The sequence below is a fragment of the Gambusia affinis genome, linkage group LG17, assembly GCF_019740435.1.
Source record: "Gambusia affinis linkage group LG17, SWU_Gaff_1.0, whole genome shotgun sequence".
NCBI lineage: Eukaryota > Metazoa > Chordata > Actinopteri > Cyprinodontiformes > Poeciliidae > Gambusia > Gambusia affinis.
Genome location: NC_057884.1, coordinates 5,977,130 through 5,994,375, shown reverse-complemented (window position 1 = coordinate 5,994,375; position 17,246 = coordinate 5,977,130). Strand labels below are relative to the sequence as shown.

Below are 17,246 nucleotides of genomic sequence, written 5' to 3'. Positions count from 1 at the left end.
CTTAAATGCAGTCCAATCTTCTAGACGAATAGCCTCACACACACACAGCAGGTCCACACAGGAATGTAGCCTAAACCGCACTTTTTTCTCTACATTAAATCAACAGTTCCGCTCTAAACCGCAGCTTAAAGATTTGCTAAACAGTCTGCAAGCTCCTTCTTAATTTTATTTTAACTTCGTCTAGCTCTTACCTTAGTCCACTCCTTAATAAAACAGCTAATCCAGTCTTTAATTGTTTAAAATAATAAAACAGGACGCAAGCCGATGCGCCATTTTTAACCCCCCCCCCCCCCGTCCCCCGCATCCCCTCTGCTCAACTAATTAGAAACGAAACTTAGATTAATTACAGCTTTCAGGTCCACTCTTCACCTTTTAAAAACCAAAAATAATATTCGTTGCCTTATCCCCTAACGAAAAATCAATTTGACACAATTTCTGCTTCGTTATTTAACTCTCAATTTATAAAAGCAAGGACGCAAGCCGGTCCGCCATTTTAAATCTCCCCCGCTACAACTCCGACCGAAACTCAATTTTAGTACAGCTTTAAGGTCAGCTTTACACCTTTAAAACTCAAATTAATCTACCTTATCTTACTATCTAATGAAATATCAAATTTAAACTTGATCAGGTCCGGTTTCTAACTTTAAAAGGAGAAAAACAAGGACACAAATCGGTCCGCCATTTTAGATTTTAGATCTCCTCCACCGCTCTCGAACGGTTAAACGATCTTTAAGCTCATAATTAATTCACTCTCACTTCCTTAAACAAAATAATAAAACTCTTTATAAACCATTCTAAATGTAGATATTTAATTACTCCTTAACACAACTGCCGCTCCGCTCGCGCCTCCGTTTAAACCGAAACTGTCCGCGGCTCAACCGAAACCAATAACAACCATTAGCGGGTACTTAAGATAACGCACTGTCAGAAACACTTAAAAACCTTCAATTAGCTCAATAATAGTCTATTAGCCTCCCAACACCGGGAATCTGAAACAAACCAAAAGCCGCACTTCAAAACCGCAGTTACACTGTAAAAATACTTAGGGTGTTTAAACTTAAAAACCTGAGTTCAGTTGCTACCTTAAAAACACAACTTGAAATAATGTTGTTTTCCAACTTATGATGTCAAGCTAGAAAAGTAGCCCAATTGCTGGATAATTCATTGTTTAAATATGATACCATAAGTTGAAATGACTAACTATAGAACATTATTCATTCTCCAAAAATTGAGTGCTCAAGTAAAATTACAATCATATTCTATTTGAACTCAAATAATTAAGTTATACCACTTGTCTAACTAATGACTACTAGTTTAAACATCTTGCAAAGTTACATTATCCATTCAAAAAACTTGTTTTATTTTGTTAAAGTAACAAACAATTATATATACTTTCAACTCTCATTTTAAAGTTAAACTGACTAACTGCATTCATACCAATTACCTTTTTGAGTTAATTTAACTCAAGAGTTTAAGGCAGCAATTGAACTTAAAATTGCAATTTAAGTAGACTAACATTTCCAAATATTGTTCACTTTCTCCACTAATAATGCCAAGTTTACCTGTTTCCTAAAAATAATTACACAAAATACGCTTCCATTTCAAATATTATACATTTATTTTCATCTTTCTCTATCAAATATGAGACAAGCCCTTAAATCAAGTGTAAAAGAAAACATTTGTCCAAGACAAGCAGAAGTGTTGACATTTATTGGAGGACCAAAACTGACAGACAGAAAAAACATTTTGACAAATAAAAACAGAACTATTTTTTCTATATAAATCTCAATAAATAAATGCACTTAAAAGGCTCCAAGTAAGAACTTTACCTAATGTTTTATTAATTTCATTGACCATCTATAATGTCCATATTTATTTTCCACCTTAGTTCCAACAAATTATAGATTTTAGCACAATTTACAGTTTATCATTTAAAAAAATGTTTTTACCCTTTACTTGTAGATTCATTTATGACTCTTAAATGTTTATTTTTATCATTTTTTCCCAAAAACTTTTTTTTTTTCCAGGAGTTGCTTTTACATGTCTCATGTTTTTACTTTACCTTATGCATTTCTGCTTTATTGTCCAAATAAGGTGGGCAGTGATATTTTTCTAATGTCAGCTGGCTGTGGGGACCATCTTAAGGGGGATTGTCCTTCTCGGGTAAGTTCAACTATTGGCCAACAGATCTGCACATGGATTCTTCTCCTTCCTGTCTGCTGACCAATAGTGGAGGAGCTGACCCAAGAAAGACAGCACACCTTATTAGCAAAATGAGGCCTAATACAAGACAGATATATGTAAAAATAACAATTAAAAAGACTTGGGGAAGGGGACACACACACACACACACACACACACTTAAGACATGACTGCATCTACAAGTAAAGGACAAACACACATATGTATTAAATTATGTGCTAAAAAAATAGTTTGTAGGAAATAAGCTGGAAAAATATCAAGGAAAAATTATAAGATATGTGGTGAAGATCTCTTATTTATTTAATTGGTGCATTTTAAGTGTATTTTATAGGCGAGTTTCAGTCCTCCATAGAAATTAGACCATTATTTTAAAAACATTCTAACCACGTTGAACAGTGGCAGTGCAAAGTCAATACAACTAGCTACCATCTCTCAAAAACAGTCCAAAAAGTGCAAAACGATCAGTGTTTTAACAAACTCACAAAAACCCTGAGAGGTTTTCCACGAATTCAGCACAATACTAAATGTTTTAGTGCATAACCATTAGTATTAACATTTAGAAAATGCAAACAAGGCATGTTTCCATCAAATGGCTTTGAACAAAATCAATCAGGATACACAAAGTAATTACATCAAATTTTGATGTTATGCATGGCTGTAGTAAACAGGAAGTCATGTCTCTTGACAAGGACTAAAAATAAGTTTTTGCAAACACAAATGCTACAAAAAGATTTTTAAGAAATGATATCAAGAAAGAGGAATAGGTAAATATGTAAACAGTTTTTGTAAACAGTTCTTACATCACACATCCTGATGACAGTTGATGGATCTTTGCCAGATATGTAGCGTGACATCTCTCTCATCTCTTGTAGTGTGTCCTGCAAGAGATGAGACATGCAGTAAGATGAATATCTTTGAACAAAAATAGCAAATCTGCGACAGACTGGTGACCCGTCCAGGGTGAACCCCGCCTCTCTCCCGGAACTTTAGCTGGAGATAGGCACCAGCAACCCTCCCGAACCCATTAGGGACAAGGGTGTATAGAAAATGGATGGATGGATGGAAAAATAGCAAATTATGCCTTGTTTTCAAGCCATCTTCAGTTCTGCTCACATCTTTTGCAAGGCAGTCCAAAATGTCTTTGAGTGACTGCTTCTTTCCAGATTTGGTTGCTGCTTTGTAGACCTCCAGCAGTCTCAGAACCAGGCCATCAAGATCGTCAACAAAAGATTCCAGAAGGTCTGCGGTGACCATTATTGTAAATTCTGCCCTAATCTGAAGTGATAGAATATAAAACTTGCATTGCAGGTAGATTGTAGTAAAGCATTGATTAATGCCTGGTCTTAAAATTAGTTAACTGAACTTGTAGCTATTACTTTGTGTCCATTGTTGGACACCACAAACCCGATCGATCCGTTATACCTAGGATTTCTGTCGGCTAATGTGTGGTCTCTCAGGTTTTGAAAATGGGCCGTCAATCAACCGACAGCTCTAAGATTGTGTGCGCTGGACATTACACTAAGGAAATGAGGAAGGGAGGGTCAGTGGAGAACACTCGAGTGGAGCCTTTTTTCATTCAATGTCATCAACAGAAAGAGAAAAAGGCCGGAAGAGACGATAAAGCCGATAATTAAAATGATGTTGATAGTTTTAATTTATCGTACGATTAATTGATTTATCGCGATAGGCCTACATGTTACATACAGACACTCATTTTGATTTCTAACACAAGTAACACAGCTGTAAGACATATACTGTGGCACGCTTATATACATATACTTACTCAGAAGGCTCGTACCTATAAAGCCGGACACATTGCCTGCGTGTTTAGCCATGTTAATCTCCAGCACATAGTTTGCATGGCTGCTGTAACCGAGTAAGTCTGCCACCTTTGCCCTTAGTTGGATTAGCTGTTCAAGAATCATTGTCTTCACCTGGGGAAAAGTAAAAAGCAAAAAACCAAAAACAAACAAGAAAAACATCTGAATCACATTGTCAGAAATGACTAATCTAACAGAAAAATTATGATTCGAAAGTTTAAAGCTATTCATAGTGTTTGAACGGAATCCCTGAATTATCTTTTTAAGGAAGAGAATGGGGTTGTTGGTAAGTGGAATTCCGGACCTACCTGTTTACACCTGCTGTGGAAAGCCGTTTCCATCTTCCTCCGGGTCTCAGGATTGTGGCACCTCTTCATCATTTTCTGACAAAACACACACCACATAAAACACCTTATTTGTGGATTTGAGGCCATTGTAAAAACAAAACAAAACAAAAGAAAGCATGAAAAATTCACTACACCCAACAGAGCAGTTCAGTGGTATCCAAACTTTTATCCAAATGTTTTGCAACCGAGGCCAAAAATGTCAAGATGAAAGAAAAATGTGCCTTTTTATGTTTTATTTGCTCAATGTGAAAGATCTTTTTGAAAGAAACAAAACAGACTTTTGTTGAAGAGGGATCCGTAAACCATTGTAGATCCAAAGCATAGAAAAAGTTTTCAACAATTGTCACTTTAAAAGACAGGCAAACTGTTTCCTTATGTTTTGAGTTCATTGTGGGCTAGAATACTTTTTTTTTTTTTTTGCCTCCAGGGGGTCTTTTTGTGGGCATCTAGTGTCCCTTTTAAGACAGTAGGCTGACAGGAAAGGGGGAAAACATGCGGCAAATGTCGCCGGGTCTGGGAATCGAACCCGCGACGGCCACGTCGAGGACTGAAGGCCTCCATATGTGGGTCGCGCTATCCCCTACGCCACCACAGCACGCCCAAGAATACTGTTTTTATTCCACTAGAATGGGAGGTGGGTCACTCTTTCTTCCCAGTAATAGTTACTGGACTTTGTGGTTCTGTTAACTTTTTTTACTTTAAATTTTAACTGCCTTTGAAACTGTTGCCCTAAAATATGGCGCATGAGCACCTGCATCAAATGTGATGCCCATAAATTCCACTTCTTTTCATAAATTTTGAATTTTTTAAAATCATTTTATTTGTATGTGTGCATCTGAAGGCCCGACTGTGCCCCTAAAAAGTTAATTAAAAATAGCAAGAATAAAACTCAATGTTTAGTTTGTGCTGAACAGGTTCTCACTGTCCACTAGAGGCCGCTGTAAGCTCATCATGCAGAGCCAAAAACCGTGAAAGGCTTCATTATTGTCAACCATACAGCTGTATTCAATGTATTCAAATGTATATCCATTGGCTTAAATAGCAGCCATTGGATATAACAGCTATTCTAATGTTTAAAAGTCTGTGTAAAGAGAGTCCTTTTCTTTAAACGACTTTCAACCTTCAGGCTTTCTATTGGCTATAAGTATGTCATGTGACCAGAAACAAAGCAAAACGGTTTCCTTTTCACACAAGCTTTTAGTCTAATTTGGCTCATTCATCTTTATTTTCCACTGCAAAACAAGATCAGTGATATACAAACAACAATTTCTCTTCACACTACTTGTTCTGTGAGTGAATAAATGTTAAAGTTTCTAAACCGTGAGTCGGTATAGGGTGGATGAGATTTATATGGTTTCCTCCCCAGTTATGTGTTATCGCTTCTCGGCCTTTTGGCTAAGACAGCGGTCGCCTCCATTGGGTGGTGATAGCGGTAGTCTGTGTGACTTGGCTGTTACCACTGTGTTTTGAGGTTCATTAAACTTGTCCCTGGTGGAGATATTGACCACTAAATAGTGGAAAATATCTCTCCCTTTTATTGTATTTATTTCTGTGTTTGGTTTTAATTATTTATTGGTTTTAGTAAAGGTTTTAGCCTTTAACTGGTGGTGCCTCCACCATGGCGGCTAGCCATGCCGGCATGCGGAGGCACCACAGTGTGCGCTTTTTATTTACGGAAAAAGGAAAAGAAAATGGTTTGACAAGACTGGATTTTTCAAGAAAATTGATTCAGCAGACTTTGAAATTTCGGCCGGATGACCTGAATTGTATCCTCTCCCTGCCTTTCAACAAAGGATATGACGTAAGTTTTTGCTCTGCTGCACTGTTAAAAGATTTCTGGACACGGTTTGAGAATGCTAAGACCCAGTTTTCGGCTTTTGACGTTGAGAAACTGACTGACAACTCCCTGAAAACGGTGATTGTCAGGATGTTCAATGAGACTGTCAGTGCCCAAGACATCTGTATGTGGCTGGGTAGATATTGCACTGTGAGAGGCCAGGCTATGAAGGTGCGGGATGTGGACGGCATCTGGAACTGCGCTTGGCGGGTCCCCATCAAACAATGGGAGGACCCCCAAGGCTTCCAGGGCCTGAAACATCTCCCATCCATGATAGTCCTGGGGGAGAACAGAGGCTATATTCACTATCAAGGCCAACCCAAACTGTGTCGGAAATGCGGCGAGCACGGTCATCTGGCCGAAACTTGTGATAAGATTTTCTGTGGAAAATGTAGAGAAGTGGGACACACTTTTGATGAATGTACGAACGGGCGAAAATGTAATTTGTGTGGCGGACAAGATCATTTGTTCAGAGACTGTCCAAAGTCTTTTGCTAACAAATTAAAAATAAGAAAGGAACCGGTAACGGATATGGCTAATGAGCAAGTGGACGCAGCTGGGCCAGAAAATTCAAATCTCCTGCCAAATCCTCTGATTGGAGGAGAGGAGGAGGAGGAGGCGGGAAGCGGGGAGGGGAAGGAAGCACCCCCCCAAACCGAAACATCCAGTGAGGGGGGGGAGATGCAGACCGAAGGCGGAGCTAGCTCTGACCCCTCTGATGAGGAACAGACAGACAGCAGCGATGATGCCCCCCTCCCCGACGCCCAGCTGTCAAAGAGGCCGGCACCTGAGTCCTCCTCCGAGGTCACTACCACGGCGGAGAAGCGAGGAAGACTGGAGGAACTCTTCGGTTCCTTCGGGGAGGAATCCCGGATTTTCCTCGCGGGCTCACCAAGTGAGACCTCGTTACATTTTGTTCAACAATCAACCCCGGAGGACCCAAAAAAGGTAACGGCGTTAGAAAAACGACCCACACCTAGAGTCCGAAGGGGGAATAGAGCCCCAACCCAACCCACGTCACTCGGTGGGGAGGAGGAGCTTTATTCACAGGACAGTCTCTGAACCCGCTTTGTCTAAATAACCGCCCGCTTTTTATCATGGTTTTAATTTTGAGTCTTATCTGGTCTTAATCCTTTTAAATGTCGTACTTGTTCTTAACCATAATACTCATGACTCTCACCTTCTCAACCATAAATGTTAGAAGCGTGAAGTCGCGAGTTAGAGCTCAGAGTGTTTTATCCTTTTTAAGTTCCGTACAGTCTGATTTGTTTTTATTACAAGAATGTGCACTTCCGTTTTTAAAGAATTACGCCCGGTGGCAGGATTTGTGGCCACGCCCCTCCATATGGGCTCGAATGAAAATAAAAATGACGGCGTGGCCATTTTAATTAACAACCCGCACATCTTGGTGAAGGGGAGCACCGTGGTAAAAGAGGGAAGAGCACTTTTAGCAAATTTGACTTTTAACGGACAGGATTTTAACCTCTTGAATATTTATGGTTTTAGTGATAAACATGACAGGTTCGACCTTTTAGAGGACCTGCAGCCCCACATGCTAGGAAGAAAACCTTTTATAATAGGGGGGGATTTTAACTGTATTTTAACTAGGAATGACAGGAAAAGCACCGGACAAGATTTTAGAATAGATAAGACATCGCTTTTATTAAGGAAAATAGTTAGGGATTTTAAATTAACGGACTGTTTTAGAACTATGCATCCCGGAGAGGAGGGCTACACCTGGTTCAGTGGTGATGGCTCTATGGCCTCTCGTATAGACTATTTCTTCACAAGGGATTGCGCCCTAACTGATGCTAGATTGTCACCGGCTTTCTTTTCCGATCACCTCCTTCTGTCCTGCACGCTTTCACTCCCTTCAGGTGAGACGACCGGGAGAGGTCTGTGGAAGCTAAACCGCTCCCTGCTGGAAGACCAGTTTCTGGTCAGCCAGTACAGGGAGCGATACCGCGAGTGGCAGACCCTCCAAGACCTGTACGAATCACGAGCACAGTGGTGGGAGATGGTGAAAGGTAGGACCCAGACTTTCTTCCGACTAGCAGGGAAAGATAAAAAGAAAAAAGAACAAAGATGCATGATGGGGCTGCAGAAAAGACTGCAAAGATATCACTTTTTAAATCAACAGGGTATGGATTTTAATAAAGAAATACGAGAAGTTAAAAAAGAAATGTCCATTCTAGCGGAAATAAAGAGTAAGGGAGTGATTTTAAGAAGTAGGGAGAGAGAAATAGAAGAAGGAGAAAAATGTACGAGATACTTTTTTAAGAAAATAATAAATAATCCGAGTTTTATTTCCGAACTAAAATCGGAGAATGGAAATATTGTCTGTAATATAGAAGAAAAGAAAAAAGTAATAGAACAATTTTATGGAGATTTATATACAGAAAAAATAGTAAAGGAAGAAAGTATAAAAGAAACTTTGGAGTTTATTGAAAAAAGTATAAAAGAAAGTTGTTTTTTAGAGCAGGATTTTACCCTTTTAGAGCTTTTACAGTCAGTAAAGAGTTTTAAAAGAGGAAAATCTCCGGGCTCGGACGGACTCCCCTTAGAATTTTATCTAACATTTTGGGACATTTTAGCACCTGATTTAATTGTTGTTTTTAATGATTTTAGCAAACTAGACACACTCCCCGGTACTTTTAGAACGGGAATAGTTACCCTTTTATACAAAGACAAAGACAAAACAGACCTTAAAAACTGGCGACCTATTACCCTTTTAAATGTCGATTGTAAAATTTTTAGTAGACTTTTAGCAGCTAGGATGCGTCGAGTGTTGGGGGATCTAATCCACCCGGATCAAGCCTGCGCCGTGCCGGGAAGGAGGATCACGGACAGCCTCGTACTGATCCGAGACACCATCTGTTTTGCGAGAGACAGAAACATTCGGCTGATAGTCTTAAATCTAGATTTTGAGAAAGCTTTCGATCGGGTCTCGCACCAGTACCTCTTCCAGGTACTGCAAAAAATGGGTTTTCCCGGGAGGTTTGTAGAGTGGGTGGGACTGCTGTATAGAGACATCTCCAGCAGAATTATGGTTAACGGGTTTCTGACAAAAGCAGTGAAAGTGAACTGCGGTGTCCGTCAGGGTTGTCCGTTATCCGCTCTTCTCTATGTGGCCTGCATCGAGCCGCTGGCGCAGATCTTGAGAAGGGACCCACAGATTTTAGGTGTAACTATACCGGGGAGTGGAGGCCAGGTAGCTAAATGTCTTTTATATATGGATGATTTTAACATTTTATGTACAGACCTTTTATCAGTAGACAGAGTTTTTAAACTAACAGATTGGTTCAGCACAGCATCAGGCTCAAAAATAAACAAAGAAAAAACGAAAGCACAATTTTATGGACCATGGAAAAATAGCGAAAAGACAGGACTGCAGTTTCAGGTAACACAAGAACAAAAAATACTTGGTGTAAACTTTGACAAGAATGGGGAAGGAGAGACAAATTGGACAGAAAAAATCAAGAGGGTAAATCAAAGATTGGGATTGTGGGGACTAAGATCGCTAACGCTGGAAGGCAAGATTTTAATAGTCAAAGCAGTGATTTTACCAGTGTTTTTACTAATCAGTTCTGTTTTTATTCCTCCTAGGAGAGTGATTTTAGAGCTGCAACGGGCTATTTTTTATTTCCTTTGGGGCTCCAAATGGGAACGATTGAGAAGGGACATCATGAAAAGACCAAAGGAAAAAGGAGGAAAAGGAGTCCCAGACCTGTACTTGTTTTTAGGCAGCCACTACACAAGCATTCACCTAAAACAAGCTTTGAACATTTCCACAAATCCAAAAACAAACAAAATGAGCAGATTCTGGCTAGGTTCCTATTTAAGAAAACTCAAACTGATATTATGTGATTTTAGTACCCCTGTAGCTTTTAACCTCCCACGGCATATGCTTTTATACAGAAATTTTAAGACATTTTAAACTGGAAGGAGAGGAGGCAGAATTTTAACTAACCATCGTTTTATTATCTCTGTTGTTCAGGACCGGGAACCAGTGACTCCAGTGCGCGCCTCCTGTATGGAGGCGCCACCACTGTTTGGCAACGTGAGCCATCCCGTCCTTCAAACAGACTCCAGGACCTGTCATGGATGGTGGCTCATGGGATCCTGCCGGCCAGAGCCGTAATGCACTCCCGCGGCATGTCTCCGACGTCCATCTGCCCCCGACCCGGTTGTGGCGCGCCGGAGTCGGTGAGGCACCTGCTGTGGGAGTGCAGCGCTGCTGTGGACCTGTGGGCGAAGGCCGACTCCTTGAAATTCCCACACTTGCCAGCAAGGGAGGTCCTCCACGCACAGCTAGTGCTGTATGGGGTGAGCCACCAGAAAAGGACTAAAAAAGACTTTGAGGAGATGTGGCTCACCCTAGCCACCATAAAAGACGCCATCTGGACCTCCAGAAACTTGCTGGTGAGCAGGCGCAGGCAGATGCCCCCCGTGGCTGTGATCCGGATGGCGGCAGCAAGGAGGGAAACATCGAGAGCTGCAGGTGGCGCGCCAAGGACACAGCCACCAAGAAGAATCGCCTGCGCCTCCGTGGATGAAGGAGTCGGCGCACCACGAACAGAGGTCCAAGCAGCGGCGGCTTGGCTCTCCGGGTGAGGCAGGAGGGAAGGAGCTTCAGGGCAGGTTTCCCCTCTGAGCCCCAGCGCTGTTTTGGAAGAACGGGATGGCTCTGAACTTTGTAAGGGGAATCCCGGTCCTGTCCAACTTTTAAAACCCAGAGATTTTGTGTTTTCTATACCGTTGTTCTTAACTTCTTTTAGTTTAAATTGGAGAATTGTATTTTTTTAAATGAAAAAAAAAGAATTTCTGTATAACTGAAAAATGCCATGTATTTTAAAACGTTCTAAGTAACAATAAACCTTTTTCGAAAGAAAAAAATCTGTTCTTATCAGTTTAATATCTGATACGTCCCCTACCCGGGGACCATATATTAAATTGATTTTTGGAGCAGGGAGATGGAATAGGGGCTTGCTCCGTCCACTCCACGCATCGACCTGGTATTGCAGTACCTCCAGGAACGGTGCACCCCCCTTTGATGTTAAATGAAAATTATAAAATACAGCGACCGAGTTTGTGGACTTCACCTTGTTCTTTTAGAGTTTTGGATTGAAAAACTACAATTTCTTTGCTGCCAGCCAACCCAATACCCCAGCCGGGGTCAATTATCTCTTACAATTAAGACAGATGTAGGTGAAATATAAAATAACCACCTGTCAATCACTTACTGTCTTTAGTTGCTTTGAATCTGATACGCCTACCTTTGTTGACATCGAAATTCTATGGATATTCCTATGTAATGTAATATATCCTAAATGTCTTAACTTCACAGTAAAAAATAAAAAAGTCAAAATTCTTTTTTTTTTTTTTTGAGTTACATCAATCGCATGACAGTGATCACATAGTGATGCAAAATCTAAGCAAACTTAGATAACGTGTGAAAAGAACACTTTTACTGCTACATAGACAAGAGGAATTTAACAGGGCAGATATTATGGCAAACAACAAAAATACAAATGACACTCATGGAGAAAACATCCCACATTTTATGGAGAGAAAACAGTAAATGATACTAACCTTTGCTATAACCTTGGGCATACAACTACAGGTGTAAACATAATTTGTCTAAAAGAACTAAACTTTTAGTTTAAGGGCAACTGTGGTTGTATGGTAGAGTAGTCGTCTTGTGATCAGAAGGTTGTAGGTTTTCCTGCACGTTTTTCTCCTGCCACATGTTGATGTGCCTCTGGGCAAGGCACTTAACTCCTTATTGCCTACCAATCGGTGTATAAATGTGTGTTTGTTTGTGAGTGCAAATGGGTGAATGTGACTCTAGTGTAAAAGCGCTTTGAGTGGTCAAAATGACTGGAAAAGCGCTATATAAGTTCAGTCCATTTACCATTTAAACGACAGAGACACAGAGGCGGTCTTAACCGGTTTGGTGCCCTGGCTGAACAACCACACTGGCTTTACAATGACTCAGACGTGTGTACTTGATTGGCATCGGCTTAGACCCTTCAAACAAATGGACACAGCAGAGGCTAGGCTTAGTTTTTCATTTAACTGTATTGACAACAACATAAAGCTCATTTTACCTTCAACCACCAGTTGATTGCAGAGAATTTTCTGGCAGGGTGAATGCAAAATATGGATCTCTAAAAGACTTCCTGAGCGAAAACAATTCACCTTACTCACATGCGTAGTCCAGCTTAGCGTTAGCCAGGGCTTCCAGCGTGTTTTCAGCAGAGACACTTTCTATGTGCAGAGATCCGACATCGTCGTAGACCTTCTTCACTCTGGCTATCAACGTGTCTGTGACGATCCTGATCTCGTCCGGGGAAAGATCCCATCTCAGAGGGTTCCTGCTGTTTTCCTGAGAGCAGTCTCTGGCGGATATCACCGACCCCTGTGGAATCTTCATTCTCAGGTGATGTTTAGAGGATCTGGAGGAAGACGGTGAACAGTCCATCTTAGTTTCTATGTAGTAGAACAAAGTTTCCCTTTAAAATAAATGTCCATGTAGGTGCTGTGGTGGCGCAGGGGTTAAGCACAACCCAAGTAAGGAGGCCTTAGTCCTCGACGCGGCCAGGTTTGAATCCCGGCCTGATGACCTTTTCCGCATGTCTTCCCTCTTTCTCATTACCCACTTCTCTGTCCTAGTACTTTCAAATTAAGGCTACAAGAGCCCCAAAAAAAACCCTACATAAAATAAATGCACAGAACATCGCAGAAGAATTGGCATCCCTTGAACTTTTCCCCAATTTTTCGTCTTATAGCCACAACCCTCAAGGAGTATGTCGTCGGGATTTGATGGGATAGAAGTACCGTGAAATTGTGGTCGTCGACATTTTCTCCTAAACAGGAATTAAGGAAGACTTAAAAATTAAGTCTTACCAAATATTCCCAATGAAGGTTCACCAGTGAAGGAGGGCTCGATTCCTGATTTTTCTCCCAGTCTTGGCCTCTGTCTCGGATTGTTAGGTCTTGGTCTTGTTTGACCAATTGGGCAAAAACCGGTTTGAGACTCAACAGTTTCCGTAGCAACAACCCAGTAGCTTGCCATCATCAGCATGTGAATTTGCCCTTTGGTATTTCAATTTGAGACATAAAGGCCAATATAAATAAAAGAGGTTATTATTAAAACAGTGATCAGAGCACGGCTGCATCCCACCACCTGAGAAAAAAAAATATTATCATTGCTAATGACAGTGAAATCTTGTTGCACGTGAAAGTGATCAAGTTGCATAATATCGAGTGATTGACTCTAATAATGGTAATCATGTGTTAATGTGACAAGTTTAGCTGAACTCATTTCCTTAAAAAAGACTGGGATATAGCAGCAGGTTGCAGTCATTAAACACCTGAAGGCAAAGATAAATGTGTCTTGAGCGTCTAGCAGTAGTTGACACGCAAGTGGAAAGAACATGATATGGTGTCCCAAGCGACATACCACTATATTCCTGACAAGTTGGCAAGTTAAACTAGGAGCGTACGCACCAAGCCTGAATGCTTGACCCACATTTTTAGAGGATCTAGTGGCTCTGGTGTGGTTTCATGAGAATGTCTTGATCTGATTTTGCTCCAGACTACCCACTGTAGTCTCCAGAAAATGTGAAATTAAGGCCCGGTCAATTAACCGGATACGCAATTGATTCTGGACTTTTACGGTCAACAGCCCTGTAGATCACATATGTCAGAGTCAAGGCCCGCGGGCCACATCCGGCCCGCGAGAAGATTTTCTACGGCCCCTGGGATGATCTTGATTTATTATTAGAACCGGCCCGCAGACCGCAGCAAGCCGGCACCCCGTCTGAAAAAATGCGAGATGCACCCCCCCCCCCTCCCCGTTCGATCCTCACAACGCCAGCACCCCCGTCCCCGTCGCAGGAAATTTACGTGAGCTTGGGCAGTCCGCTGCACTAGACTATATGCGTCATTTAAAAAAAATTCAATGAACATTCGATCAGTCCGGCCCTCGGCTTGTAGCTAAATTTTTTATTTGGCCCTCCGTCCATTTGACTTTGACACCCCTGCTGTAGATGCATAAGAAGCTCTAACCATCCTCCTTCCATTTTTGAGCTCAAAACCTTGCATGATGTGTTTGTTGTAATTTACCAAAATTAGTCCTCAAGTATGACTAATTAGGGCAAAAGGAGCTACAAATCAGCAAACAACCCAAAAATTATTATTTTCATTTCTCTTCTACACTTCTTTTTAATACACGTGATGAAGCAACATTGAAGACCAAAGAACAGAGCAGACAAGTCAAGGAGAGAGTTTAATGCAGATTTAGTTTATAAGACATGCATCAAAAACTTTCAGTCTCTTACACAGCACAGTGCATTCTACCATTCAATGATAGAAAAAGTATTACACAACTGCAGACATACAGAAGAAGCTAAGATGTCAATATTGCCCAAGTTTTATGTATATATCTTAAAAGATTACGGCTACATCTAGCGATTATTGTAGTTAGATTAATATTGATTAATATCGATTAATCAAACAAAAAAAATTTAAACAATCTGCACATTTTCCAGTGAAGTCTTTTATAAAATCTTAGAAATACAAACAATATTTCAGCTCCTCTTTTAAATAAGAAAATAAACATTTTACTGCCTAAAGTTGAATAATAAGATTCCTTTAGTGAACACTTGACCATTTGTAAATAAAAAAATACTAACAAGTGAAAAGGGTCCTGGGATGATTGGTTGATTATTTTTTGGTTTACAAATTAATAATTGTATAGCAAAAGCTGCTTAATGAGATTCTTATGATCATTTTAAAAGAATTTGAACAGGGTGTAGCTAAAACTAGGCCACTTGAGAAGTTTTGAGTAGAACATATTTACAGAGAATTTAACAAAAATAATCTCAAATCTAAAATGTGTACAACTTTGACATAATTATTGGTCTGAGACTGTTGTTCCTCAAGCAATCGGCTTCTTTGAGTCTGTATATTCCAGTTAATCGACTAATCATTTCAAGATAATATCGACCGATATCAATGTTAGTGCACATATATCGTGCAACCCTAGTTGAAATTTGAAAATATATGAAAAAACTAACAGATGTAAATATTTTCCTTTTGAATTTTAACGCTTCTTTTTACTCGACACGGAGCATCAGAGGTGTCACCGAAGTGTTTGCGGACTTTCTTTTCCTGCTAGTTTGAAACTTTTCCCATGTCCAGCCGTCGGTGTAAAGTTTCAGCGGAATTCCTTCCCCAAGTTATTTCCAGGCCGGAATAACCTTCACACAACAGCTGAAAGTTCACAAGAAATCTTAACGATCAACAGCAAAGCCTCTGAATGTCCCTCACACGCACACATTTTTTTTTAACCATGCACGTACGACCGTACAAAGCGGTAATCCTGTAATCGCACACATGTTGAACAGCAGGAAGCAGATGCACGGCATACCTGCAAAGTGTTCTGCACACTGCAACCATTAACGCACACATGCCACCGGATTGTCATGCGCTTATATCTTTACCAGGGCAGAAAACAAAACTCTTCCGGGCTTACTGTCGCTACTACAATCCCAGAAGCTGCGCTCCTGTTTTCTCTTCGCGTGTGTGACACGGGGAAAAAATAAAAAGCTCTCGCTTCCGCAGCCCAGAGCGCATGCGCCGGGGGAAGGAAACACTCGCCCCGTCCTCATGACGCGGTGGCAAACAGACATCTGAGGAGCTCAGGTAAGGTGGGCGGGAGGGAAGACACCGATCATTATCTTTTAACGTAGTTATTACGAATACGCAGGTTTAATAGTTGATGTTTAATCAGTTCGGAGATGTTTTCTTCTTCTCCTTCTCAGAGGGTTGTGTTTGTTTCAGTCTGCGTGCAGCATCACTCCGGCTGCAGAGCATTGTAGTTCAGATTACGCTGTTTTAAAAGCAGCCAACGCCCGGCTGCGTGTCATATAGCCCGTCAGAGCTGATAAATGTGTGCGTTTTTTTAACAGCAAAAAGTGTGCATTATGAATGAAAACACCCCAGTTCCTCCATTCTTACATCACAGCTCCCGCATCACTGCATGTAGCCGTGTGTCAACACACAACACACACACACACACACACACACACGCACACACACATGTTTGCACGGTTATCTTTGTGGGGACTTTCCATTGACTTCCATTCATTTCTACAGCCTAAACCTTACCCTTATCCATCCATTACATACCTAACCCTAACCCTAACCAAAACTCAATTTACACCTTAGTCCTAAATCTGACCCCTGACCCAAAAACAGCATTTCCCCTTGTGGGGACCAGACTTCGGTCCCCATAAGGAGCAGTGGGTCCCCACAACGTTGTATATGTCAGGAAAATGGTCCCACAAGGTATTAGAAACAAACGCACTCACACACACACACAGACACCCCCACGGCGCGCGCACACACACACGCACACACACAGTGTTGTTTGTTGTCTGGCTTCTTCTGGATTCAACTGAAAATTTAATCAAAAAGTAGTTGAATCTGAATCTGGTGCTCTGGACACGACACAGGAAACCTGAATGAATACAAATGTTGGATACAAAAAAAGGAATAAAAGCGTTTCATTAACAACTTGGACCCATGTGAGAAAGTAATTTCCCTCTAAGCCTAATAGCTGGCTGTGCCACCCTGGGTAGCGACAATTTCAGCAGGCGTCTGCAAACGTTGGCACTGATTCTTTTACGTCACAGAGGAAGAATCTCCTTTGCAGAACTGTTTTAATTCGGCCGCCTTGATGTAGATGCTTTGATGTAGATACCAAAGCATCTACATCAAATTTTAATTCAGATTTTAACAAGGCACATTTACTCAAAGGCAACTACAGAGCTGCCTTTTGCTAGTAATTACAGAAACGATTAATCAAATCCGTATATTTGATGATGATCATTCTTGATGACGGCATTTGACAAAATGTGGTGTTTTGTTATTTGTTTCATAATTGTGCTTTGAACTGCCACGTCACTGAAATGTGCCGTACAAATAAACTTGGCTTGACCTGATTTGACTAGGCCACTTCAAAATCTTGGT

At 40.9% G+C, this 17,246-nt stretch overlaps 1 protein-coding gene and 1 pseudogene across 6 annotated transcripts; one reads left to right on the top strand and one right to left on the bottom strand.

Moving 5' to 3' along the window:
* Positions 1-1,601: 1,601 nt before the first annotated feature.
* On the bottom strand, positions 1,602-16,019 carry LOC122847255 (neurolysin, mitochondrial-like). 6 transcript variants are annotated; one of them, XR_006373358.1, is made up of 6 exons: positions 15,716-16,019; positions 13,116-13,395; positions 12,408-12,664; positions 4,331-4,405; positions 3,986-4,136; positions 1,602-3,080 (listed from the first exon to the last, which is right to left on the bottom strand). XR_006373358.1 is itself a non-coding variant. In XM_044144810.1 (3 exons), the coding sequence occupies exons 1-3, from the start codon at positions 15,681-15,683 to the stop codon at positions 12,151-12,153; spliced, it is 375 nt and encodes a 124-aa protein (XP_044000745.1). In that variant the 5' UTR covers positions 15,684-16,018; the 3' UTR covers positions 12,026-12,150. The 6 variants fall into 6 exon arrangements, 2 of the variants coding, with proteins under 2 accessions (XP_044000745.1, XP_044000746.1); XR_006373355.1 differs by having other exon boundaries at positions 12,417-12,664; positions 15,643-16,016; XR_006373356.1 differs by having other exon boundaries at positions 12,417-12,664; positions 15,716-16,013.
* On the top strand, positions 11,080-11,255 carry LOC122819768 (annotated as a pseudogene).
* Positions 16,020-17,246: the final 1,227 nt, after the last annotated feature.